This window comes from Medicago truncatula, chromosome 6 (assembly GCF_003473485.1).
Source record: "Medicago truncatula cultivar Jemalong A17 chromosome 6, MtrunA17r5.0-ANR, whole genome shotgun sequence".
Lineage (NCBI taxonomy): Eukaryota > Viridiplantae > Streptophyta > Magnoliopsida > Fabales > Fabaceae > Medicago > Medicago truncatula.
Genome location: NC_053047.1, coordinates 1,432,384 through 1,460,045, shown reverse-complemented (window position 1 = coordinate 1,460,045; position 27,662 = coordinate 1,432,384). Strand labels below are relative to the sequence as shown.

Here is a 27,662-nt window from a genome sequence, read left to right as displayed (position 1 = left end):
CTTAGAGCTCTAGTTAAACTCTACGAGATCTCGTACCATCTCAAATACTCTTGGATAATTATGAATTTGTTTGAAATGAGGATTATTAAATGATTTTACAATTTTTTTTTGTGATAAGTTGAGTCTTGAAGCTCACTAGAATGCTTTCTGAAATATGAATCAAATAGTTTTTTAATTTTTTATTTGTGATAAAATCATCTAATACTTTTTTTGACAAAATCATCTAATATTTAACAGTTAGTTATTGTCACAAATAATATTTGGAGTTCTATCAAATAAATATATTTGAAATTCTTAAAATTTTATCAATAATATAGTCGACTTTATTGTTCTTATGATAATCGATTTTAGCTTATGAAACATGTTTATATCTTTTTTTTCCAGATAGGCTTTAGGTCCTGCTAATGTAACTACTTATTTTTAGCCATAAAAGTTTATCTAAATATGATAAAATTTCCTCAAAAAAATCCAAAATTGTTACTTAAGAAAATTCACTATTATTTTTCTTTAAAAAAATACAGTGAAAGAAGAGGAATGGAGTGGGAGAGACGTCACCTTCCTAAGTTTTTGCTTCAAAATTCCAACTCTATGCTTCCACACTCACACACATGCATATTTATCTAGAAAATCTCAATAAATCCATTAAAATTCCCATTCTACCCTTATCATTTCATCAAAATTCCATTATCTACCATAAACAAGTCTTGTAACACAGCTCACATGTGCATGTATATATATAGATAGATATAAATGAATATCAATACAAATTATACATATATATGCATTGACTCATATCTCTTCATCTAAATTCATTTTTAACATAACATATACAAAAATTATAAACAACCTTGTAAAGTTTTGAGTTTCATTCTTTGGAGAACACTAGTAAAAGGTAACATTTATTGTCTTTCTTATGTTGTTTCTGTTATTATGATTATGTTTCAGTTCATGTTTTTTTTTAGTTCAGTTTCATTTGTTTCATGTTCTTTATGAATTTATGTCTTCATTGATTTTCTTGTGTTCACATTGTTTTTTTTCTTTCTTTTCTGTTTTCAATGAGTTTGATCATGGTTTTAAATTGCGGTCCGCAATATAAATGATTTTGATGTCTCCGCAACAGCACCATAACCGCATTTTTTGCATTTTGCCGCAATATAAAGGTTTGCAACGTAACTGCGTTCGCGGCCACAGTTTGAAACCATGAGTTTGATCACTGACAAAAATGGAATTTCAGAAGAAAAGTTTTTTTGTGTTGTGTAATAGGAAAGATAGAATCTGTGAAGAAGCTATGTCAAGCAATCAAACCAGGTGGAATAATTTGCTTTTTATCTTTTTGTTTTTTGTTTGCTGTGATGAGTTATAAAGTTTGATTCATTTCTCTTTTACTTTTTGTTTTCTTTTCTGTTTCTTCTTATTGAATTTTTTGCTTTTTTTTTATTGAAATGAAATTTGCATAACAGTGAAGTTATCAATGGTTTTGAGTTTTGACTTTTATGTTTGAGGCTTGTTTCTGTAAAGTGAAATTTGGCTTTTGATTCTGTTATTGAGACAACTTATAGACATGTTCATAAGCTCTTTAGGATAACTTATAAAGCACTTATGCTATAAGCACTTAATTAAGCTAGTTATCCAAACATGGCCTAAATGTATAGTGTACTATGAATCTTTTCTTACGTGTTTGGTTCTTGTTTTCCAAGTAAGAAGAATATCAGAATCAAAATTGGCTTTTGATTTTGTTATTGAAAGTTGAGACCTTAAACAAGCATTGAATGTATGGTGTATTCTGATTCTTTGCTTAAGTTTTCAGTTCTGGTTTTCCTATTTAGAGCTTGTTTGGATTGGTTTATTTTAGCTTATCTACTCACATAAGCAATTGTTAGACTGTTTGAGAGAGTTTATAGGAATAGCTTATGATCATGTCTAGAAGTTGTTTTCGGCTTATTTCCATAATCTATACGGAATAGCTTATGAAAACAACTTATAACATGTATGAAAACAATTTGACTCTTTTTTTATCATTCATTATAGAAATTCCAAACAAGGCCTTAGAAGAATTTCAAAGTTTTTATTCCTTCTTTTTATTGTTTCCTTGATTAATTGTAGGTGACTATATTATTGAATTCAATGCCTACAATAGCTATGGAAGAATTCAACATGAATAATGCAACAGAAGAAGCTAGTGAAAGCTATACACCTCATAAGGATAACTTTACTGCTCAACAAGCATCACCAAGGAGTACGCTAAGTCCAAGAAGTATTCAAAGTGATTCAATTGATTTAGCCATCGACGGTGTTGTAGATACTTCAATTGAACAATTGTATACCAATGTTTATGAAATGAGAAGTTCTGATCAATCACCTTCAAGGGCTAGTCTTTACTCATATGGCGAAGAATCAAGGATTGATTCAGAATTGGGTCATCTTGTTGGATATATTGGTGATTTGGAGATTAGAAAAGAGATTGTGACAACAGAAAATAAAGAGGAACCGAATGTTGATGCTATTGAGAAAGTTATTGTTTCTTCAAGCACAAGGATCGGTGAAGGATCATCGAAATCAGCTGCGAAAAGTCGAAGTTTACATAAGAGGAATGAGAAGGGAACTAGAAAAGGAAATGGTTTTTACAATATGATGAGGAAGCATAAGAGGCTTGGTTTGAAGGACGGTATTGTTGACGAGTTAGATAATCCTGATCTTGGACCGTTCTTGTTGAAGATAACGAGAGATATGATATCTTCGGGTGAGAATCCGAACAAGGCTCTCAATTTTGGTCTTAGAGCTTTGAAATCATTTGAGATATGTAATGAAGATGGTAAACCAAGTTTGGAATTGGTGATGTGTCTTCATGTATTGGCCACAATATACTGTAATTTAGGACAGTACAACGAGGCTATACCGATTCTCGAGCGTTCGATCGAAGTTCCTGTGTTAGAGGATGGTCAAGATCATGCACTAGCTAAGTTTGCAGGGTGTATGCAATTAGGTGATACTTATGCAATGATGGGAAATATTGAGAATTCTCTACTGTTTTATACAGCAGGTCTTGAAATTCAAGGGCAGGTCCTAGGGGAAACCGATCCTCGATTCGGTGAGACATGTCGGTATGTAGCCGAAGCACATGTTCAAGCCCTACAATTTGATGAAGCGAAGAAGCTGTGTCAAATGGCTCTTGATATTCATAAGGGAAATGGTTTGCCTGCATCGTTTGAAGAAGCAGCTGATCGGAGATTGATGGGACTAATCTGTGACTCAAAAGGTGATTATGAAAGTGCTTTAGAGCATTATGTTCTGGCAAGCGTGGTTATGGCAGAAAACGGTCAGGAACTAGACGTTGCTTCGGTTGATTGTAGCATAGGTGATGCTTATTTATCATTGGCGCGCTATGATGAAGCGATTTTTTCTTATCAGAAAGCTTTAACTGTTTTCAAATCAACCAAAGGAGAGAATCATCCAACAGTTGCTTCTGTTTTTGTAAGGTTAGCGGATCTATACAACAAAATAGGAAAGTTCAAGGACTCAAAAACTTATTGTGAAAACGCGCTTCGGATTTTCGGGAAGAAAAAACCTGGAATCTCTCTGGAAGAGATTGCTAATGGATTGATAGATGTTGCTGCAATTTATCAATCCATGAATGATTTGGAAAAGGGTTTGAAGTTACTCAAAAAAGCATTGAAGATATACAACAATGTTCCTGGTCAACACAGTACTATTGCTGGAATTGAAGCACAAATGGGAGTTATGTATTATATGTTAGGAAACTATTCTGATTCTTATAACATCTTTAAAAGTGCTGTCACGAAATTTCGTGCTAGCGGAGAGAAAAAATCGGCTTTGTTCGGAATTGCATTGAACCAAATGGGACTTGCTTGTGTCCAAAGGTATGCTATAAATGAAGCTGCAGATTTGTTTGAAGAGGCTAGGACTATTTTGGAAAAAGAGTATGGTCCTTATCATCCAGATACCTTAGGAGTTTATAGCAATCTTGCAGGAACCTACGACGCAATGGGAAGGTAACATCGTCATTGACCCTTAAATCTCGTTACATTTTATTGTTCTGATCTCGACATAGTACAGTACTATCTCGGTCTCATGTGCAGTTTCGATTATATCGGTTCATCAGTGTTTTACCAATGCATTGTTTTATATTTATACCATGTCAAATAAAATATTACAAGCTGAATAACATCGACATACATAACATAGTTTTGTCGAGTACTAGAATTTTTGTGGTTTTAATTGCTAACATTTCTTGGTAATTATAATGATTTGCAGAGTGGATGATGCCATTGAAATGTTGGAATATGTAGTTGGAATGAGAGAAGAGAAGCTAGGAACAGCGAACCCTGATGTCGATGATGAGAAACGTAGGTTAGCCGAGCTGTTAAAAGAAGCGGGGCGAGCTAGGAACAGGAAATCAAAAAGATCATTGGAAACTCTTCTTGATTCCAACTCTCAAATTATAAAAGACAATGGCATTAAAGTTCTATGAATCTGAGTCTGTATATATAAAATACTATAACAAAGAGTGAATTTTTTTACTTTCAATATTTTTCCTTGTTTAAGGGTGTTCACAAAAGTTACCATGTCTATAGGAAATTTATATATTATTCATATTCTTATTTGTATAATTGAATGTATAAATGGTTGAAATACAATTTTCTAAGTAAATATATGGATGTTAAAAGTTGAAACTTCACTTTCTATGATGGTGCTGCTACACCAAAACACATATTGGAAAATTCAGTTGCTTATTTGTTATAGTCAAGGATGTTATGAACATTACAAGCATGAATATGACACTAACTATCTCTCTCTTTCTATGCTTACATTGTAATGCAAGATAAAAAGCAAACATCTAAGCTGCAAACAAATCAGGAAATTCATTTTGTTTTATTTGGATGTCAACATCTTCACTTGGCTTTAGATAATTATAATAGAGGAGTGCTAGAAACACAGTCTCTAGCAAACACATTCAAACATATTGTTCTATTGGTTGAAAGTTAGACGGACCCCACCAAATTTACATGGGCCCACATAATGAATTTTAGTCTATAAAAGAAAGTCTTAGCTTTATTCATTATAATATTAAGGGTTAAATAAGTTTTTCGTCTCTAAAAAATAGCAAAAAATTAAACATAATATTTTCGTCCTCACAAAAAAAAAAAAAATTGTTTTTGGTCTCTAATGACCAATTTATGTTAATATGAATGTCAAGATTATGAGTCTTTTATGTTCAAAATGTGTTTTTTTTTTTTGTGGTGGCCGGGGTTTAAACCCCAAACATTGCATATTTTATGCATTGTCCAAACCAACTGATGTGTTCATGTTATGTTCAATTTTTATATGTTCATATTATGTTCAAAAAATGTCAAGAACACGTCAAAATTATTTTCGTTAGGGACTGATGTAGTATTTTTGCATCAAACAATAGTAAGTATTTATATCGTCTCCTCAGGGACTAGTGCGATATCGCGGACCGTTCGACACCAAATATCATTTCAAGTTAAACGATAGTTGATTGTTTGTTTTAGTAACTGAATTGCAAATGATAAAATTGAGATTAATAAGGCGTAAAACTTGTTAGGATTAGAGTTCCTTGATCGAGCGTTGCACGTAACCTAATGATCATACATGGATTCTAGCTTTTCTTTGATATTATCACGTATCCCTCGACAACACCATTCGTGTCCAAACAATATTGTGAAATCAATTGTATCATTCAATGGTCGATGTCTCAAACTATTGAATGATTCAAGAGTCGATCTTATCGTTCAATCGATGATTTCTCAATCTATTAAATGATAAGAAAGCTTTAGGTTTGGATACTCAAGGTGATTATCAAAACATCGATTCCATGTCTAGAAACTATGTTTTGATAGATGGTTATTCTAAACCTAGATTCAAAAGTATTTCTCAATCACAATTAAATCAAAGATAAAGATTAAAGTGCAAGAATAACCTCAATATCAATTCAAATGCTAGAACCATATATTTATAGATCAAACGATTACATGTTAAACTATGATCAAGTACCTCTAATCCCAACAAAGGAGATTTAGCTACTCATTGTCATGGAAGCCTTGCAAGAATGAATTGAAGAAGCAAGATTCATTACAACTTGTGATGTCTCAACAAAGGATGAAGAATCCACTCTCTATCACTCTCACTCTATAAAGCACAAGCCCTATCTCTCTCTCTCTAAGAATATTACAAGTGAAAAACTCAGAGAAAAAACTAAGTAAAAAACTATGTAAAAACTATATCTCTCTGAAATGGTTGAGTGGGCTATTTATAGAATTCTGAGTCTGCCTTCACTCGCCTCGCGAGCTGCTTCATTCGCCATGGCGAGTTGAAGTTTCTTCCCCATTGGGTTTGTGCCACGTCAGCATTTATAGGCTAAACCGCCCTTACTCGCCTCGCGAGTCCTTCCATTCGCCATGGCGAGTAAGCTCGCCTTCTACTCGCCATTGCGAGTTGGTGGCGTGTGATCTTTGTTGCATTCTGGAATTGCTCGCCTTTGCTGCTTGCCATGGCGAGTTGGAGGCGAGTGATCTCCTTTTTCTGCCTTTTTGTACTTTTCTCGATTTTCTTCTCTTTGCTTGATGTCTTGAGTTCGAATCCTGCACAAATGGGTGAAGTAAGATAGATAAAGCGTAAAAGGGCAATAATCACTTATTTCTCGGCTTTTCCCTTAATAACTTGCAAAACAAGTAACAAAAGTGCCTAAAATATATCACTTAAATTACAACTTTCTAGCACTTATCAGGGACCAAAAACAAAACAAAAAAATTGTGAGGATGAAAATACCTCGTTTTATTTTACAAGGACTAAAATCAAAATTAACTATAAGGAGTATATAAATGAAATTATGGACTAACACTTCCAATTTTTCTTTCCGGTCTCTTAACCGTCTGGTTCCCAGAGGATGTAGTCCTATGTAATATGGAGTTCGTCCAGTAGATAAATAAAACTTGCCCAATGATTATTTCAGGCACAATTCGAATTTGGGTTATCCTGAACAATTCATTTTTAACTAGAGTTGATCATTAACCATTTGAGTTCAATCACTTAGTTAAACAATAATATGCAACCTAAGTTAATTGAGCTTAATTTACTATAAACTAAAAATGACTAAAGAAAGGATCACCATAGAATATCTTTCATTCATCATTGGTAGTGAAGCTAACTTATTTCACTGATTTTGTTTCCTTTTATTGACTTTCATGTTTTGAACTTGACTTACTAATTAACAAAGCATAGGATTATCCCTTTGTTGGTGTAGACACATGAAAGCCTTTTGAGGAAGACTGATTAAGCTCTCTTGGTGCTTGCAGCTCACGGTCTTTTCCAGAAGTTTATACATTATAATGCAAAAATTATGCATGCCCTACAAATAAACAATGATGATCCCGTAAACAGAAAGCTTGTATTATTATTGTCCTCGGGAGTGAGACAATGACCCAATCAGTGTCGTTTTCTCTATAAAAAAAGAAAACAAATATTAGTGTCTTAAAACTCAACTTATGTTAATTTCACTTCTTTTCGTCGAAGCAACATAGGTTAGGTCAATGTTTTAGTCGTAAAAGCATGGAGGACTCTAAACTTCTACTTGGAGGTAGTGACATCCATTATCGAAGTTTTGAATGGTTTTTAAATATCGGTCAACCATAGATCACATGAGACACTGCTCCGCCCTTGCAATTGCCCTATATTATTACCTTTAAAGCAAACATTCATTTATGTTGTTGAAAAACATGCATCTTATTTAAATGTGCCAAATGACTAGCAATTTGTAAAAATTCTGGTGCGTTTAACATTCTTTAATATTTATATTAATATTAAATAGGTATCGTTTTAAATGTATTATCGTAGCAATTTGTAAAAATTCTGGTGCGTTTTAATATTCTTTAATATTTTTAAGACATGTATTATCGTATTTATATTAATATTTGTATAATATTTGATAATTTTAAATAGGTATCGTTTTAAACGTATTTTTTTTGGAGAGTATGGTGAGCAGCTGAACTCTTTTCCTTCGTCCGGTGAATCTCAAAATGTTGTTGTAGAAATTATGTTGGCAAAAGTTAAATTGTAACACTCTAATTGTTTAAAATAATTTTTGTGGGCATTAGTTTAATTAATGTAATACAAAATTGTGATTTTTATTATTTGTATATATGTTTAAACAAATAGGATGATTTAGTTGAACCTAATATTCATAGTCGGTATGCTTCGAAAACACTTGGTCTGGAGAAAGATAATGTTGTCATGGTATTTAATGACTTTTTGAAGTTTATTTTATTTTATTTTTAAACAAATTACGGCGATTGTGATTATTATATATACTTATTTTAATCTAATTGACATTTTTTTTATGATAAAATTTAATGGATAAGTTTTCTGAAACAAGTTCTGCGACTGCACAAGGTGTGAACTCAAAAGATGTTGATTCAGATTGTGAATCATTTGCACCTCATAAAAAGAGAATGTTGTCAATAAATGAAGTTTTTGGGACATCTAACGCAATTGTTCAACCGATCAAAAAGATTGTGAGGATTGAAAAATAGTGTTTTCAAGTGACTTTGTTACATTTAAATTGTTTCTCCATTACGTCAATGTTAAGTGTCTATTTTTAATGTACCAAAATAAAGTATATGTCATAGAAAATGTAATTTCAATTTTCAATTGAACAAATCGTTTTTGTTGCATGTATTGACACTTCAATAAAAAAAAATATTCAGTTTTCATATATTCAATTTACAATTTACTTGTGTCTTAAACTTTACATAAATTCTAAAGTAAATACAAAAATTAAGTTTCCCTAAGTGTGAATAATTAGCGACAACCTATTATTATAAAAATATTGTTTTTGTGTTTTAAACTTATTTTTTGTTCACAAATATAAAACCAAACATGATTTGTTAATGCTTTTTTTTTTTATATTCAAAGTTTAACATAAAATTTCATTTTTTTTTAATGAAATACAAAATATACATATATTTATGGGGTAAATTTTATTCAAAAATGTGCTTATTTTGATAAATTAAAAAAATAATGTCAATGAATATTAATTATGAAACCAAGAAAAATAATAGATATAACTAAAATTTTGAATTTAGGTTTTTTTTTTTATAATTGCGATCATATAGATCATTGTGATTAAGTAAAAAATTAATATTTTTATTAAGAGTGAAAAATTAAAACATAGGTAATCATATCCATTTGATATATTGAATGACTGAAAAGCCAAAGCTAATACAAACTCTTACTAATTAGTTAAATTTTTTAGAAATATATTAATTATTTGTAGTGTTTTTATCTTTTGGGCTTAATTGTACTTTTGTTGATTGTTTTATCACTCTCACAAAAATAGTCATCTATAAAATTTAACTTTTTGATCTCAATAAATGATTATTTATTCTTTAATTTTAAATATGAAGATAAAATACCACATAACGCCAAAATTATGTATGAAAAGAAATAAAAACAATGATATTTAAAAAATCTGTTAAAATTTAAATAAAATATATCCCGTGCTTGGCACGGGGCGTTACATTAGTTTAACAACATGATTAAGGTCGTAAAGTGTTACGTGATACATGTGGAATATGTTTTGTTGATTTATTATAAATGATTAGATTCTTATATATAGTTCTAAATGACTTATGATCTGATTGACTTTATTAAGTTGTTTTATTGAACTTTTTAATATATTAATTGACTCTACTTTGTTGAACGTTGTGGTATTTAGGATGACTCTAATATATATTTTGATCAACTTAAAAAAGTATTATGTCAAATCATTCTTATGTGCATGTGTGAAAGTCATAATGTGAATGTGTTGTCAAATTATTTTTTTGTGAAAATAATTTTATTTTTCAATGTTACAGTTTATTTTTAGACGTTATATAATTATCTTAACGGTTGAATTAATAAAATATTTTTTTTAATATGATTCAATTATACATTATATTCTTATAATAATAAATTGCAATTTGATTGATATATTAATCTATGTTATATATGCAGATGTAATTGGAGTCATGACTGGAGTTGTTGTTGAAAGAGAGTTCGAAAGAGAAGGTGTAAAAACTAAGATGAATGTTATTGAATTGGATTCAAATGGGTAGTTTGATTTTTTTTGTAATTGTAATTTTTTAAGACATGTATTATCGTATTTATATTAATATTTGTATAATCTTTGATAATTTTAAATAGGTATCGTTTTAAATGTACTCATTTTGGAGAGTATGTTGAGGAGCTTGAGAATAGGTTTGGTTGCCATTGAAATACATTTGTGGATTTCGAAAGGAAACATAAAATACATTCGATAAACTTGTCTTTAGAAAACAAATCTAAAATAGGGTGAAAACATAGGCTTGGATTGTTAGTAATTTGTCATTACGACGAACCAATTATCCCTAGACTCTTTTATAATATAAATTTAAACCAAAATCTGTTGAACTTCTAAACTCTAATTATTTCAGCAAATCATAATTGAAAAATAAATCGGTAATTACATATAGCTCCTTATGGGCGATATTTTTAATACTCGATAAGAACCGTACGCTTGCGGTTTCGTGTCACTGAGGTCCTCCATAGTTGTTGGCCTCACATCTTTGAAGTGAAGCTCTTATTAATTTTATAGAGTTGGGTGTTGAATACATTTTTCATATATATTTGCATAATCCAATTTTTGAAATCAAACTTGTATTTGATAGCTTTTGTATGTGATTGTTGAAAGTGATAAAAGTAAACAACTAAGGTGCACAAAAATCAGTTTTTTTATTTATATTTTTTGGTAATTTTGTTCAGGGCCGTTCCTAGAGTTTTACGAGCCTTAGGCATAATATGAAAAAGGGCCCTTACATAATACATCATAACTAATTTTAACTCATTGTTGTGTTTTTTGTAGCTCGTCATTTCGTTTTTTTATTTCGCTTTTCACTACCAAATAAATATTTTTTAGACAACATCTGAAAATAAATTAAATACTCTATATACACCAAAACAAAATAAAATATCGTAGGAGTAGAGAAAAATAACACATGAGAACTAGACTGAAATTTTAGTACCCAATTTTCAACTAAAATAGAATTTGCTTTGTTATGAAAATTATCCCAATTTCTTGGATAATAAATATCATCAATATTTTTAATATTAGTGAAACACGTTATCAGGAACAAAGGGCCCAAAAAAATATCACCAATTTCTTCGATAATAAATTTTCGAGCATATTATTAAGAACAACCAAAAAAATTTATAGGAGGGTGTATATAGAAAGTTTTGTGCTGCATGGGATATATATAGCAAATCTCACTAAAAAGGCCAAAAACATTAACAGATTTCAGCCAATTCCTATATCATGTCAAAGTTTGGGCCTTTTCAGAGAATTTTGCTATATATTATCCCCAAAATCCAAATATTTCTAAATACACCCCCCACCTTAGAAAAAATAACAGTCTTTGGATTTTTTTTTTTTTGTTATTTTAATTTTTTAATTATAATACCAAAAGTGACAATGAAAAATGTTCCTTTATGCGCTTCAACACATGTGTCGCTGTCATATCAGTGTCGGATAGTGGCTATGCATTCAATAAAAATGTTGGCGAGTTAACTTGAAAATTAACCAGTATAACATCTCATATTAAGTGACAATCTAATAGCATGTATGCCCACTGGATTATACAACTTAGAAACATGCATTCCCAATTGGAACTGGTGGATCAGAGAAGGATCCATGGATGATTTTTTCAGCAATCAATTGGTTTGCCCTTTGGGAGTAGTGTATGCCATCCCAACTAATATGTTGAGAAGGATTTCTACATGGATTTGTATTCATCCCACAGTTTACGCCGTAATTACCGGTGTAACTTCCACAACAGAAGTCTATTAGACTCACAAATCCTGTCACAAATCAAGGCTAAGTATTTAATTTATATGCACAGTTAGTACGAAAAGAAAATATACCATCAACTAATCATAAATTGTCACGTCGCTAAAAATATTGACTTTAATCAGAACTAACACAAAAGTTGTGTAGATGTTCCGTGATGGCTTGAAATATTAACATTGACGGTGTATCAAAATTGAACTCGTAAGTTAACGATGCATTGGTTTATTTTAGGATTAGGGTTGTGTGTAGTCATAATTTCGTTACCGCACTAAGTCAGCCACATTTGTGGTCGTTCGATCAAGAACGGAAGATTCAAATTTCAAGCTTGTATTTTATATTATTTTTTAAAACAAAATCTGCATTGAAATTTAAACCGTCCAATCTTTGATCTAATCGTCGACATAGTTGGCTGCATGCAGTTATGCGTTACGAAATTGTGACTGCACACGACTCACATAATTTGATGATAATGAAGATCACCTTGGCTCTTTGCATTGCTGATTAGTTCATATTTAGCTTTGTACATATCAACATATGTAAATTTGGCATGTACGAGTTCTTTCCTTAGTTGACACAATTGGTCCTTTAGCTTGTTGTTCAATTCCTGAGTTATTTTGTTCTGAGATTCCACACAGCCATTGGCATCTAGGATACCCTTCTTGTTCTGATTAGTGTAATAATTGAAGGGCAAACATCCAACTGGACCGACGTTGTGTATCCAGAACACTCTTGCACCTACGTTGTATAGTTGCTAAAACATAGCCATGACAAGTATTTTAGTTCTATAGTCTCTAAACGTACAATTTTGTCCTTAAACTATCACTTGCTCTCCAATTTGGTCGCTGAACTATATAAATATGATAAATATAGTCTCTAAATGACTCTAAAATATGATAATGTTACCAATTACCTTAACTGCTTTGGAGAAATGGCCCAATATTTCAGGAAATGACATTTGAACTTGTTCTTCTGAAGCGTGTAGAAAACCAGAGGCAAGATCATTTAGTCCAATATCAATTGTGTAAAGGGCCGTACAGAAGTCCTCAGGCCTTGGAAGACCACTTTTGAGAGATGGTTCTGTCCCTGGATTATCATTCATCAGGGGAATCACCATTTATTACATTTTCATGTCTCAACTATGATATAAATTGTAGCAAATTATTAAATTCGGAGGATACTGCATAATTTTTCAATGTTTTTGTTGTAAACAGGTGATATTTTGACACATAATAGAAACAAAATTTAAATATGGTGTCAAGACTCATTAATCGTTTGTTGAAAGGCATAATAGAAACAAGCAAGAAAATGCAAAGATGCGGAAAACTAACCGTTATTAAACAGAATCCTTGTGTGTGACTTGAACTGTATGAATTGGTCTACTTGAAGTCCAAGATGGAATGGACTAAAACCACTACCAGGACGAATCGATGCACCGCCTGCAGCAAAGTTGGCACCATACCTGTAATTTGATCCAACTGAGTTCAAATATGCACTTAGATACGGTACCTTCAGTTCTTCAGCTGCATATGTCCACACAAACACACAAAATTGAACAAAGGTATGAGGTACCATATATCCACAAAAAATAATTCAACTTTTAATTAACGAGTATTACGATTGTGTGATTTTGGTCCCCACTTTCATGAGAGGAATTTTAGTCCCTAATATTTCCATCAATATTGAAAATCATCTCTCCCAATTTCCACCCCGTTTCCCCTATGTTAGAACTCGTCATTGTGTAATTTTTGTCTCTCACTTTGACATTAAGCATAATTTTTGTCTTTCAATTTTTGTTCAATTAGGACTAATCAGGAGACTAAAATTATATAAGTGAAATTAAGCAATGTATAACATTTTTTTTGACCGAATTAAGTAATGCATAACATAAGCTACAACCTTTAAGCTAAGGGTTAACGGAGTTGGAGAAAATAAAGAACCATTATTCTAACATTTTCCCATAAAAATACGTCAATACTGTCCAAATGACTTAGTTAAAGATGAGTGGAAAAAGAACCATTATTCTAACATTTTTCGATAAAAATACGTCAATACGGTCCAAATGACTTAGTTAAAGATGAGTGAAAAAATTGATTATTTCATTGATGCATGCAAAAACAATTGATAGAGGTAAGATAATGTTTCTTTCTACTTACTTATATAATCAATTATGAGACGGCCATCAGAAGCTCTCCCTGATATGTTTCCAAAGCTTATGCCATTAGGAGGTTGATTACATAAGAAAGTTGCATATGCAGTTCCAGTATCTGAATTTGAGTCACCAAAGTTATAAATTGCAGGGTACACACATTCATGACTTGAAACTTGAATAAATGTACATGTCACATACAGGTTGAAACACCAAAGTACATGAATTAACCTCATAGAATTCATGAGGCTAATTCATGAAACTTTAGGTTACAATGACAATTTTGTCACAAGTTAAATGGGATGGAGTTGAAAGACATGAAAGGAAATCTAATCTAAATAGAGTAAATGGAATTTGTTTCATGCTGTATTTACGGGTTACGATTGAATCAATGCTTTTGGACCAAACACCTGTGAGAAAAAAAAAGCCTAATAATAGCTAAAAAAATAAAACAACAAAATGTGCATATGAATATCTACCTTTATTAGTTACCACCCAAACGAACTCTAAATTATTAAGGTATCTTTCCCACTCTAAAAGTTTTTGGGTTAACACAAAATGTTTAAAGGTGGTGAATCAACGGTTCAAAGCAATTTTGCATAGACAACCAATGAAAACATCCAGAATCGCCACATCGAAATAATAAAGTATTAATAGAAAACAAATGTAACTACCTTCTCTGACTTCTAAGTGTTTTCATTAGTTATCCGTGCGAAATTGATTTGAGCCGTCGGTCACAATTTGAATTGATTTATAAGTTGCAAATATTCAATTGTTTATTTAGCAAGTTCCAACCGATAAACAAGGTGGTGTAGTGCATATACCATGAAAAAGAGATAGTAAGGAGTGCATAGAAATACAAAAGCATATTATTAGATTTCATAAAAGTGCTCTCTCTTCTCTTCTCCAAACCTAGCCGTTGCCACTTTTCTCTCTTTTTTAGTTAAATAAGTGATTTTCACATATTTTCAATATTATTTCATTTGATTTTGTTATTTACGTTTTTGGCGGTGTGTTTTTTATTCCTCGTCTCAATACGGTGTTTATTTGATTTAGATTGAAAGATTAGATTTAAGCAAGTGTAGATTCGATCAATGACTTCGGCGTCGTCAACGCTGCAAATCCGAAGACATGATTATTTCGGATACTTGAATATAGTCATATTTGTAGGCATGTATAATATATTGTTTGATGCTATTAACATTTGTGAGTTTGTTCGCAGATTCATCCTTTATTGTTTTTAGCGACTTTGAATTTATATTTTATCGATGTAGCTTATAAAATTGAAAGAAAAAAAAAAAGCATGGGCGATACTAATTTTATTCTCGTCTTCCTTCCACTTTGTATCAATTTGTTGGCCTCACTTTGTACTATTAACGCAGCTATTGTTATCTTGCTTTACAAGTAATCTTAAATGGATGAATATTGAGAATAGAAGAAGAATAGAGAATGATAGTTTGTCATGGAGAGAAAAGAAAGTGTTGGAAAGTTTGTTATGATTTTAATTGATAGATGAAAAGAGTTTACAACTTATTTATATAGATGACTTGGAGAGTAAGTCACCATGTAACAAAACTAACAAACTTACCACAAGTAAAACTAATCAAAACTAACTCTACTAAACTTGATTATGGATTAATCACAAGTAATAGTTGTATCGGTGCTACTAAACTTATCCACCTTTGACTTGAAACAATTGCTAGTTTAAAAGAGCTGGTGTTGAATACATTTTTCCTAATACATTTTCATTTATAACCCTCTAAATTTAGGAAATCAAATTTGTATTTGACAACTTTTGTATGTGATTGTTGAAATTCAATGTCAATGTTTTTGGATTTAGATAATTATAATATCAATATCAAAATTAACAAGGAGGAATATATGAAAAAAGTTTGTTTATGAACTGCTATTTTTAATGATAAAGATTATGCCGGGAAGTTGACCTTGCAATTTTCAAAGTGAAGTAACACATGTGTCGATGTCATATCAGTGATATGCATTTAATATAATCAAAAATGTTGGTGTTGTAGAGTCTGTTCTTACACAAATTTCTGGTTTATTAATTCAAATACTTGAAAATTAACAACCATAACTTATGGACATGCATCTCATATTAATCTCATATTAAGTGACAAGCTAATAAATGTATGTTCGCTGAATTATATACAACTTAGAAACATGCATTCCCAATTGGAACTTGTGGATGAGAGAAGGATCCATGGATGATTTTTTCAGCAATCAATTGGTTTGCTCTTTGGGAGTAGTGTATACCATCCCAACTAATATATTGAGAAGGATTTGTACATGGATATCTATTCACAGTTCCATTTATGCCGTAAAGGTTGTGACAGAAGTCCAAACGACTAACAAAACCTGTCACAAATCAAAGTTAAGCATTTAATTGATAACATTGTTAGTATGAAAAGAAAATATACTATCAACCAATCATAAATTGTTACGTCGTTAAAAATATTGACTGTAATCGTAACTAACCCAAATGTCGCATATGATGTTTCGAGATGTTGCTTGATATATTAAGACAGACAGTGTAGTCACAATCTCATGACTGCACTAAGTCAGCCACATTTGTGGTTGACCGATCAAGAACGGCCGATTCAAATTTCAAGCTCGTATTTTATATATTTTTTAATTGGCATTAAAATTTTAACCATTCAATCTTTAATCTAATCATCAACGAGGTTGACTGCATGCAGTTATGCGTTACGAAATTATGACTGCACACGACTTGCATTCCTAATTTAATGATAATGAGAACATTGCATTCTACTCAATGGTGTTTTCTTTTAAAGACTTAAAATCACCTTGGCTCTTTGCATTGCTGATTAGTTCATGTTTGGCTTTGTACATATCAACATATGTAAATTTGGCCTGTAGGAGTTCTTTCCTTAGTTGAGACACTTGATCCTTAAGCTTCTTGTTAAATTCCTTAGCTATTTTGTTTTGAGATTTTACACAGTCATTGGCATCTACCTTCTTGTGCTTATAAGTGTAGTAATTGAAAGGCAAACATCCAATTGGACCTGTGTTGTGTATCCAGAACACTCTTGCACCTTCATTGTATAGTTGCTAAAATATAGCCATCACAAGTGTTTTAGTTCTTGGAGTAAATAAAAAATAGTGTAATAGTTCAAGGACAGGGTATTTACTATTGATCAAATTTTTGTATGATAATGTAAATTTGAAATTGGTGGTGGCTAATTACCTTCACTGATTGGGAGAAATTGCTCAATATTTCAGGAATTGACCTTTGAACTTGTTCCTCTGAAGTGTATTGAAAACCATGAGCAAGATCATTTTGTCCAATATCAATTGTGTAAAGGGCCTTAGAGAAATCCTCAGGCCTTGGAAGACCACTTTTGAGAGATGGTTCTGTCCCTGGATCAGGAATCACCATTTATTACATTTTCATGTCTCAATTATGATATAATTCGTAGCAAAATTCAAAAAAAAAAAAACACGATAACAATTTAGATGGTTAACCAAGTTTAAATATGTGTTTAAATATAACAAGGTGTCAAAACTCATTCGCAGTTCACTGATAGGCATAATAGAAACAAGTCCAAGACGAGGAAAAAAACTAACTGTTGTTAGAGAGTTGATTAAACAGAATCTTGGTGTGTGACTTGAACAATATGAATTGAGATACTTGAAGTCCAAGATTGAATAGATGATAACCACGGGGACGAATAGATGCGCCGCTTACTGCAAAGTTGGCACCATGCCTGTAGTTTGATCCAACTGAGTTCAAATATGCACTTAGATATGGTAGTTTAAGTTCTTCAGCTGCATTTGTCCACAAAAACACACAAAATTGAACAAAGATATGAGGTAGCTTCAATTCTTCAGTTGTATATATCCACAAAAAATAAATAAACACACATAATTACATAAAGAGCATTGCTATATCTCGCGAGAGATTTTCTCACGAGAATTTCACAAATTCTACTTTTTGTTATCTTTCATTATTTATTTTTCTTTTTCGGATAGGTTATATTTCTTTCTTTCTACCCTGCACTGCACTACTAATAAATAGCAAAGGGAAAAAAAGAGACCACGTCTGCCTCAAAACAAAGCCAGTTATATGTAGTTTCAAAAGCATGAATGAAGCCTTGGATAGGAGAAAACGCGAGGTGGTACATCATTCGCGATCGCTCGGGACAAAAAATATCGCTATGTAGCATTATTCTTACATAAATAACTAGAAGGTTTAATTCACGAGTATTATGATTTTGTGATTTTGGTCCCCACTTTCATGAGAGAAATTTTAGTCCTTAATATTTTAATCGTTATTGAAAATCGCATTATCATGCTCTCCTAGTTTTCACCCCATTTTCCCCTACTTTAAGACTCACGATTGCGTAATTTGGTCTCTCTGTTAGAACAAAAACTAATAACAAAAGATTAATAAGAGAACGAAAGAGAAAAGACAATAAATACACGATACTTGTTAACGCAGTTCGGCCAATTGTGGCTACCTCTACGATTATAGAGCAGCTATAGTTCTGTTTCTATTATTGTGATAAGAATTAGGGTTTCAATGTTACAAGTTGTATATATAGTACTACTATGATTCAGTTTACAACACTCTATGTATGAGCCATACTTCAACACTCTCGTTCTTACTTCAAGCACAATTACAACGCAAACACATCGGTCTCTTGAAGTGTAACTCGTTATCATATTGGTTGTGAATCTACCAAAACTGCAAACACATTCAGAAATGTCTCTTTTAATAATAATTTTGGTCCTCAAATCTATTTTTAGATAGTTAATTTAATCGTCTAATGTCGTCGGTCGATTTAGTTCATAAACCTACTAACTAAAAAGGCACAGGAGACTATAAATGTGTTTTCAAATTTGATGCATTTAGGGGACTAGAGTTGCAACTGGCAACGCTTCCTAAATTCAAAGACCAAAAATGACTATTTGCTCTTAATCGAGCGAAAATTATACAAGAACACGATAATGATAATGATAATTTATTGATTATTAGTGAAATTAAGCAATGCATACCAATTTTTTAACTCAATTAAGTAATGCATAACATATGCTACAACCTCTAAGCTAAGGGTTAACGGAGTTCGAGAAGAAAAAGAACCATTATGCCAACATTTTCCGATAAAAATACGTCAATACGGTCCAAATGACTCAATTAAAGATTAGTGAAAAAATTGATTATTTCATGGTTAATAGTGCTTTTCACCCCTGTAATATATGTCATTTCCAGTTTTCGCCCTTATAAAATTTTCGGTTTGATTTGCATCCTCGTAAAAATTTTATTTTCCGGAAAACACCCTTAATAGGCCATTCAAAAACCAAAATTTTTTGAAAAAAAATTCCGAAAATGGCCTATTATGGGTGTTTTCCGGAATTATTATTATTTTTTTTACGAGGGTGCAAATCAAACCGAAAATTTTATAAGGACGAAAACCGGAAATGACATATATTACAGGGTGAAAAGCACTATTAACCCTTATTTCATTGATGCATGCAAAAACAGTTTAAAAAGTTGGATATTCGTTTCTACTTACTTATAGAATCAATTATGAGACGGCCATCAGAAGCTCTTCCTGATATGTTTCCAAAGAAGCTTATTCCATTAGGAGGTTGAACACTTGTATATGTTGCATATATAGTTCCAGTATCTGAATTTGAGTCACCAAAGTTATAAATTGCAGGGTACACACATTTGTCACTTGAAACTTGAATAAATTTACATGTCACATACAGGTTGAAACACCAAAGTACATGAATTAACCTCATGAAATTCATGAGGCTAATTCATAGAAATTTTAAGTTGTACACTAATATATAAACAATGACAATTTTGTCAAAACGTAAATTTGACATAATGTGTTTCATGCTGTATTTACGGATCATGCTAGAATGCTTTGGGACACCATGCTTTTGGATCAAACACTTGTGAGAAAAAAATGCCTAACAATAGCTTTGAGACACGTGTTGGATAAAAAGACAGAGAGATGGGATTGACACAAACATTAGACAATGGTAATCTTTTTTACGGTACTAATGATGTTTAGCTATATTCTAATTTGTGTGGAAAAATATGTAAATGTCACTTGTTTTGATCATTTTCATTAGTGTGAATGTTTGTTTATTATCATTTTTAGTTATGTTTATACATTGTGCACTTATATTATTAATTTTAAAATTTTAATTTTTTAATAACGTATTGAGGCCGTATCGTATCGTATCGGGAATTTTGAAAAAATTCTCGTATTGTTGTATCGATATTGTATGCGTTTGGTGTTAGGTATCGGGGTTTCATAGATAATAATATTATTATTATTTTGATAAATTGAGTTGTTAATAATATGAATGATTACTTAGTTGATTAAGAAAAATGAAACCAACAAATAAACTACCTGTGCATCAATGGTGGTTCCAGAAATATGAGGAGTCATGGCATGATCAGGCATGTAACGCCATGGATGATCTTTTGGAGCCAAACATCACCACTGTAACCTAAAGATGAAACTCAGCTGTTACATTACTTCATATAGTTTCATGTTTTGTTTAGAAACACAATATAACTGTTGGCCTCGCATCTTTCAATACATTTTTCTTAAACATTTGCATTTCTCAATTTCTGATAGCTTTTGTATGTGATTGTTGAACACATGTGTCAGATGTCGTATCAGTGTCGGATACTCGATTTGCACTCAATCAAAAATGTTGTTGTTGTAGAGTTTGTTGTTACTAATGTGCATAGTTCCATGATTCTTTCACAATTTTCTGGTTTATTGAAACAAAAACTTGAAAATTAACCACCATAACTTATGGAAATACATCATATTAAGTGACAATCTAATAGCATGTATGCCCACTGGATTATACAACTTAGAAACATGCATTCCCAATTGGAACTGGTGGATCAGAGAAGGATCCATGGATGATTTTTTCAGCAATCAATTGGTTTGCCCTTTGGGAGTAGTGTATGCCATCCCAAATAATATGTTGAGAAGGATTTGTACATGGATTTCTATTTACAGTTCCATTTATTATTTCTTTCGTCCCACAGTTTATGCGATAACCAGTGTAACTGCCGCAGCAGAAGTCCAATAGACTCACAAAACCTGTCACAAATCAAACTTAATTATTTAATTGATAGCATTGTTAGTATCAAAATAAAATATACCGTCAACCAATCATAAATTATTATGCGATCGTTAAAAATATTGACTTCATGACTGCACTAAGTCAGCCACATTTGTGGTGGACCGATCAAGAACAGCTGATTCAAATTTCAAGCTTGTATTTTATTTTATTTTTTAAAATCAAAATCTGCATTGTAATAATAACCATCCAATCTTTGATCCAATCATCAACGTGGTTGGCCGCATGCAGTTATGCGTTACGAAATTGTGACTGCACATGACTCACATTCCTAATTTAATAATAATAAAAACATCACCTCGGCTCCTTGCATTGCTGATTAGTTCATATTTGGCTTTGTACATATCAACATATGTAAATTTGGCCTGTAGGAGTTTTCTCCTTAGATAAGACACTTGGTCCTTTAGCTTCTTGTTAAATTCTTGAGCTATTTTGTTCTGAGGTTTCACACAGCCATTGGCGTCTAGGTTACCCTTCTTGTGCTCATAAGAGAAGTAATTGAAGGGCAAGCATCCAATTGGACCTGTATTGTGTATCCAGAACACTCTTGCACCTTCGTTGTATAGTTGCTAAAACATAGCCATGACAAATATTTTAGTTCCATAGTCTCTAAACGTTCAATTTTGTCCCTCTCTCCAATTTGATCCCTGAACTTTATAAATATGATAAATGACCTAAACTATTCTCAATCCATCAAATGAATCCCTAAATGGCTCTAAAATATGATAAATGAGAGTGATTGTTCAAAGACTAACTTGATAGATTAAGAATAATTGAAGTACTATTCATTACATTTTTATAGTACATGGACCAAATAGCAGATAGTCTAATACTTCAAGGACCGAGTTCAAGATTTACTCATAATCAAATTTATATATGATAATGTAAACAAGGATTTGGTGGTTACCAATTACCTTCACTGCTTGGGACAATTGGCTCAATATTTCAGGAATTGACCTTTGAACTTGTTCTTCTGAAGTGTGTCGAAAACCATAGGCAAGATCATTTTGTCCAATATCAATTGTGTAAAGGGCCTTAGAGAAGTCCTCAGGCCCTGGAAGACCACTTTTGAGAGGCGGTTCCGTCCCTGGATTATTATTTATCAGAAATTACCATTTACTCATTTTCATGTCTCAACTATGATATAAATTGTAGCAAATCCATAATGTTTCATTGTTATTGTAAACAGAAGTTTAAATGTAAAATACTTTGACACAAAATTCACAACAAAAATCAACAATAGTTAAGAAAATTTAAAATGTGATTAACTATGTTTAGTGAAGGTTAATAAATATAACAAGGTGTCAAAACTCATTTACCGTCCGCTGAAAGGCATAATAGAAACAAGTAAGGAAATGCAAAGATGCGGGAAAAACTAACTGTTATTAGAGAGTTGATTAAACAGAATCTTGGTATGTGACTTGAAAAGTATGAACTGAGATACTTGAAGTCCAAGATGGAATGGACTATAACCACCGGGACGAATAGATGCGCCGCCTACTGCAAAGTTGGCGCCATACCTGTAATTTGATCCAACTGAGTTCAAATATGCACTTAGATATGGTAGCTTCAGTTCTTCAGCTGCACATTTCCACACAAACACACAAAATTGAACAAAGATATGAGGTAGCTTCAATTAAAGATGAGTGAAAAATTTGCATATTTCATTGATGCATGCAAAAAGAACTTAAAAAATGTTTCATAAATTTTATATGTGGATGTAAATAATTGAAATAAAGTAGAGATAAGATAATGTTTATTTCTACTTACTTATAAAATCAATTATGAGACGGCCATCAGAAGCTCTTCCTGATATGTTTCCAAAGAAGCTTATTCCGTTAGGAGATTGAACACCTGTAAATGTTGCATATACAGTTCCGGTATCCGAATTTGAATCACCAAAGTTATAAATTGCAGGGTACACACATTTGCTAGAGTTACTATTGCCATTCTTCTCACTTGAGACTTGAATAAATGTACATGCCACATAAAGATTGAAACACCAAAGTATATGAATTAGCCTCATAGAATTCATGATTGAGATTGAAGCTTTCTCTCAATGTGTATGAATCTGAAATGGTATTATCAGACTTCTACCACAGTCAAGTAGAGTGACCATTTTAATTTCATAGAAACTTTAAATATCAAAGTTGTATACTAATGTGTATACACTGACAATTTTGTCACAAGTTAAATTATTTAAGGTTACATGTGATAAGATTTTGTCTTCACTCTCATTATCATGATTTATTTTTCTTGTTTTTAGTTCTATTTTTTAAATATTAGTTTTTATTAATTAAATTTGTTTATTTGTCACCGTTAAGTCTCCGACAGAGATTAGTCATTGATCAACCGAGATGGAAACTTTCATGCAGTGGTGAAAAAATTATGCTTTTTCCCATTTGGAATGGTACTTTTCACGGGGTGAGAGGGGTAAACACAGCTTCCAAAATATTTGTAAGTATTTATGTTAACAGTCTCTAAGCCTAAGGTTTTGCCTTGTTGGACCATCGAGACCCAATTCACCGAAACTTTTTATCATGAGCGTCTTTAATATAAATTCTAAAAAAAGGTCCAAATTTAGGCTCTTACCTGCCAATAAATATTTGTGTATGATAATATTGTATAATACTTCTGAAATAGAGTACACTTTTTCTAAGTGTGTTTTTAGCACATCAACATATATATGTTCTTTCTTACTCATTGAAACAAAAACTTGAAAACCTAGCTACATAATTTATGGTAATCCCTTTCAAATTAAACAAGTGACTAGCTTATATAATCCATCATATATGTCCACTTAATCATGGCATCATGCATGCTCAGAAACTAGCATGCCTTCCCAACTGAAACTGGTGGATCAGAGAAGGAACCATAGAGAATTTGTTTAGCAACCCATTGATTTGCAGCTTGAGAGTAGTGTATACCATCCCAACTAATATGTTTAGAAGGATTATCACATGGATTGCCATAAACTGTTCCATTTATTATGGCCTTCAACCCACAATTTATGTGGTAACCATAGTAACTTCCACAGCAAAATTCCAATGGATTCACAAAACCTGCCACAAATCAAGCATGAGAGTTAAAACCTAATTGTGCACTGGCTACGTTTAAGAAAAAGGTTAGCGATTGTTATACGAGCTGCAAAAACAAAGTTTTTGATGCCTTTGTGACCACAACACGATCGCAATTGAGGTCGTATCAAGTGAAGCTCAGCGCAATTTTCGGCAGTAACAAAGATCACGACGTGAACATAATCGTGACTTGATCGCAATACAAAACCTTGGCCAAGACATTATATTCTAGTCAATGATGTGTGCTTTTTGAGTCTTGAACATTACCTTGGCTCTTTGCATTGCTAATAAGTTTATATTTGGCTGTGTACACATCAACATATGTAAACTTGGCTAATGGAAACTTTCGCCTTAGCTGAAACACTTTGTCTTTTAGCTGCCTGTTATATTCTTGAGCAAGCTCATTGTGAGGTATAACACAGCCATAGACATCCAAGTTACCCTTCTTGTGTGGATAATAGATGTTATTATAGGGCAAGCATCCAATTGGACCTACATTGTGAATCCAAAACACTCTTGCCCCTTCATTGTAGAGTTGCTAAAACATAGTAATGACAAGTATTAGTTCTAAAACCAAATTGCTATATAATAGTCGGACTGAAGATTGAACGGTTAAACCTCCGAGTCTTGGTTCAATTGGTTTTATCAGTTGAACCACGATTGAACCAGATGACAAGTATTACAAAAGGAAAACAAAAAAAAGTTAGAAATTGGTTAAACCCTAGCGGTTCAACTTGGTTCAATCATACTGCAATATAATCGGAATCAAACCAGTCACCGAACTAAATCCACCCCTCAAGAGTCCTATCTATCCGATGTGGGACTAAATCCACCCCCTCAAAGCCAACACAATGAAGGTGTTGGAGGCTGCAATGAAAGCTAACCAAAGGTCGCAATTTAGGCGACAAGGGGCGGACCGCAATTAAGGCGGAATTTCCAACAAGGCTTAATATCTTTGGTGGTTACAAATTACCTGCACTGCTTGGGAGAATTGGCTCAAGATATCAGGAATTGACCTTTTAACTTGTTCCTCTGAAGTGTTCTGTAAACCAATGGCAAGATCATTTTGTCCAATATCAATTGTGTAAAGGGCCTTAGAGAATTCCTCATTCCTTGGAAGACCACTTTTGAAAGGTGATTCTGTCCCTATAAATCAAATCATATAGGTTCAATTTTCTCTATCATAGGTTCTTTTTCATGTCACAAAGATTGCAAATAATAAACAAAGAGAATGCAAATATGATGAGAAACTAACTATTGTCAGAAAGTTGATTGAAGAGAATCTTGGTGTGTGATTTGAACAAAATGAACTGAGATACTTGAAGACCAAGAAAGATTGGACTATAACCACCAGGACGAATCGATGCACCTCCTACTGCAAAGTTAGCACCATGCCTATAATTTGATCCAATTGAGTTCAAATATGCACTTAGATATGGTAGCTTCAATTCTTCACCTGCATAATTCACACACACAGCAACAAAAAAGTTAAAACAAAGATATAACAGTGCTTCACTTACATAAGTTATCATATAGAGCTTATGGAAATAAGCTGAAAACAAGTTATTAACTTACTGATAAAATCTATGATAAGACGGCCATCAGAAGCTCTTCCTGTGGTGCTTCCAAAGTAGCTTATACCATTAGGAGGCGTAACAGCTGTGTATATTGCATTTGCTGCTCCAGTATCTGAATTTGAGTCACCAAAATTGTAAATTGCAGGGTACTCACATTTCTTTGAGTTATAGACATTCTCACTTAGGACTTGAATGAATGTAAATGTCACACACAGATTGAAAAACCAAAGTACATGAATTAATCTCATAGAATTCATTGTTGAGGAGGTTGTAGAATTCAATCACTATGTGTTTTTGTTGCATAAATTTTTTGTTGATCAAAGTGGTCCTATATATTTATTACTCAATTGTAAGGATAGCAGTGACTATTTCATAGTATCTTTAGAGGATATAGTTTTGTACTTTATAATATAAATAATTTATACACCGACAATTTTGTTGCAAGTAGTTGTTTACAATTATACACTTTTATAACATTACTCATTACCTTAATTTTCTTTTTTGATTACTCATTACCTTAATTTACTTTCGAGTAGATAGACAAATTAATCATAGAAATTATGATTGTTGGTCAAAATAATCTCTAAACTTTTCTTTTTTGACAAATAATCTCTAAACTTTGTAAATTGCCAAATACACCCTTGAAATTATATTATCTATTAATTTCGACTTGTTTCCTTTAAAATGAACAACTCAGTTAAAGTGTAAAATGAATAATTTAAACCACTAATTAACAAATCAAATATAAATAATCCCTAAAAAAAATCAAATATAAATATTATAGGTACATTTTAATGAAGAAGAATGTTAACCATTGTTCTTGTAGTATCGATTAAAGTACTAAAATAAGTAAGTTTGCATCGAAAAGTGATGTAATTATTACTAAGAAAAAATAAAGACATGTATTTTTAAGACAGTTTCTAATAATGAAATCATTAACCATTGCCCTTAGGATATCGATTAGTAAAACCCTTTAATAAATCATGAATTTGTTAAACCAACTATAGTTGCTTTTCTCACTTTAATATCCAAATCCTATTAATTTCTACTATTAGAGTATAAAATTATGTATGTTAAATGAATATTTTAGTTTTTTTTTTTGAAAGACAATGTCACTTCATCATAAGTTAAATTACACATCAAATTTATAAAAGGACCATTATTTAAGTTAAGGTGTTTAAAAACTTGATTTTACTTCTAACTGATATTACAATCTTATATAGAGATTTGGACATACGATTTTACTTTTAATTGATATTACAATCTCATGTAGAAATTTGGATGAGGTAATCGAAAACTTTAGAGAAATTATAATATTAAGTAATTCAAATGATTTAATTAAATCTTCTTATATATTAAAGTTAACAAGTAAGCTTTAATTTTAACCTAAATCCTATTGCATAATTTTACTGTTTTAACCCTAATGCTCATCTTCTTATAATTAAAGTTAACATGTAAGCCCTAATTTTAACCTAAACCCTATTGCATAATTTTACTGTTTTAATCCTAATGCTCATCTTCTTATATATCTTCTTCTTCTTATATATATTAAAGTTAACATGTAAGTCCTAAGTTTAACCTAAACTCTATTGCATAATTTTACTGTTTTAACCCTAATGCTCACACCTAATCTCCTATTTTCATGATCAACCCTAATGCTCACACCTAATCTTCTTATCTTCTTATATATTAAAGTTAACATGTAAGCCCTAATTTTAACCTAAACCCTATTGCATAATTTTACTGTTTTAACCCTAATGCTCATCTTCTTATATATTAAAGTTAACATGTAAGCCCTAAGTTTAACC

At 31.8% G+C, this 27,662-nt stretch overlaps 5 protein-coding genes across 6 annotated transcripts; 1 reads left to right on the top strand and 4 right to left on the bottom strand.

Annotated features, from left to right (window-relative positions):
- Window positions 1–744: 744 nt before the first annotated feature.
- Window positions 745–4,701, top strand: LOC25495164 (protein KINESIN LIGHT CHAIN-RELATED 2). 2 transcript variants are annotated; one of them, XM_013595343.3, is made up of 3 exons: window positions 745–892; window positions 2,104–4,010; window positions 4,273–4,696. In XM_013595343.3, the coding sequence occupies exons 2-3, from the start codon at window positions 2,125–2,127 to the stop codon at window positions 4,487–4,489; spliced, it is 2,103 nt and encodes a 700-aa protein (XP_013450797.1). In that variant the 5' UTR covers window positions 745–892; window positions 2,104–2,124; the 3' UTR covers window positions 4,490–4,696. The 2 variants fall into 2 exon arrangements, with proteins under 2 accessions (XP_013450797.1, XP_039691151.1); XM_039835217.1 differs by lacking the exon at window positions 745–892 and adding an exon at window positions 1,466–1,771 and having other exon boundaries at window positions 4,273–4,701.
- Window positions 4,702–11,561: 6,860 nt separating this feature from the next.
- On the bottom strand, window positions 11,562–14,352 carry LOC25495163 (GDSL esterase/lipase At5g14450). The gene is made up of 5 exons (XM_013595341.2): window positions 14,050–14,352; window positions 13,225–13,416; window positions 12,807–12,979; window positions 12,377–12,647; window positions 11,562–11,907 (listed from the first exon to the last, which is right to left on the bottom strand). Exons 1-5 carry the CDS (start codon window positions 14,285–14,287, stop codon window positions 11,693–11,695), a joined length of 1,089 nt encoding a protein of 362 aa, XP_013450795.1. The 5' UTR covers window positions 14,288–14,352; the 3' UTR covers window positions 11,562–11,692.
- Window positions 14,353–16,212: 1,860 nt separating this feature from the next.
- Window positions 16,213–19,813, bottom strand: LOC25495162 (GDSL esterase/lipase At3g27950). The gene is made up of 6 exons (XM_039835304.1): window positions 19,792–19,813; window positions 19,595–19,708; window positions 17,646–17,846; window positions 17,266–17,438; window positions 16,865–17,129; window positions 16,213–16,415 (listed from the first exon to the last, which is right to left on the bottom strand). Exons 1-6 carry the CDS (start codon window positions 19,811–19,813, stop codon window positions 16,213–16,215), a joined length of 978 nt encoding a protein of 325 aa, XP_039691238.1.
- A 917-nt stretch (window positions 19,814–20,730) lies between these two features.
- LOC112422510 (GDSL esterase/lipase At3g27950) lies at window positions 20,731–23,382 on the bottom strand. Its single transcript, XM_024785489.2, has 5 exons — window positions 22,971–23,382; window positions 22,581–22,781; window positions 22,115–22,287; window positions 21,499–21,769; window positions 20,731–21,160 (listed from the first exon to the last, which is right to left on the bottom strand). The coding sequence occupies exons 1-5, from the start codon at window positions 23,233–23,235 to the stop codon at window positions 20,925–20,927; spliced, it is 1,146 nt and encodes a 381-aa protein (XP_024641257.1). The 5' UTR covers window positions 23,236–23,382; the 3' UTR covers window positions 20,731–20,924.
- A 387-nt stretch (window positions 23,383–23,769) lies between these two features.
- LOC11428434 (GDSL esterase/lipase At3g27950) lies at window positions 23,770–26,220 on the bottom strand. Its single transcript, XM_003618248.4, has 5 exons — window positions 25,853–26,220; window positions 25,533–25,733; window positions 25,251–25,423; window positions 24,545–24,815; window positions 23,770–24,262 (listed from the first exon to the last, which is right to left on the bottom strand). The coding sequence occupies exons 1-5, from the start codon at window positions 26,109–26,111 to the stop codon at window positions 24,030–24,032; spliced, it is 1,137 nt and encodes a 378-aa protein (XP_003618296.1). The 5' UTR covers window positions 26,112–26,220; the 3' UTR covers window positions 23,770–24,029.
- Window positions 26,221–27,662: the final 1,442 nt, after the last annotated feature.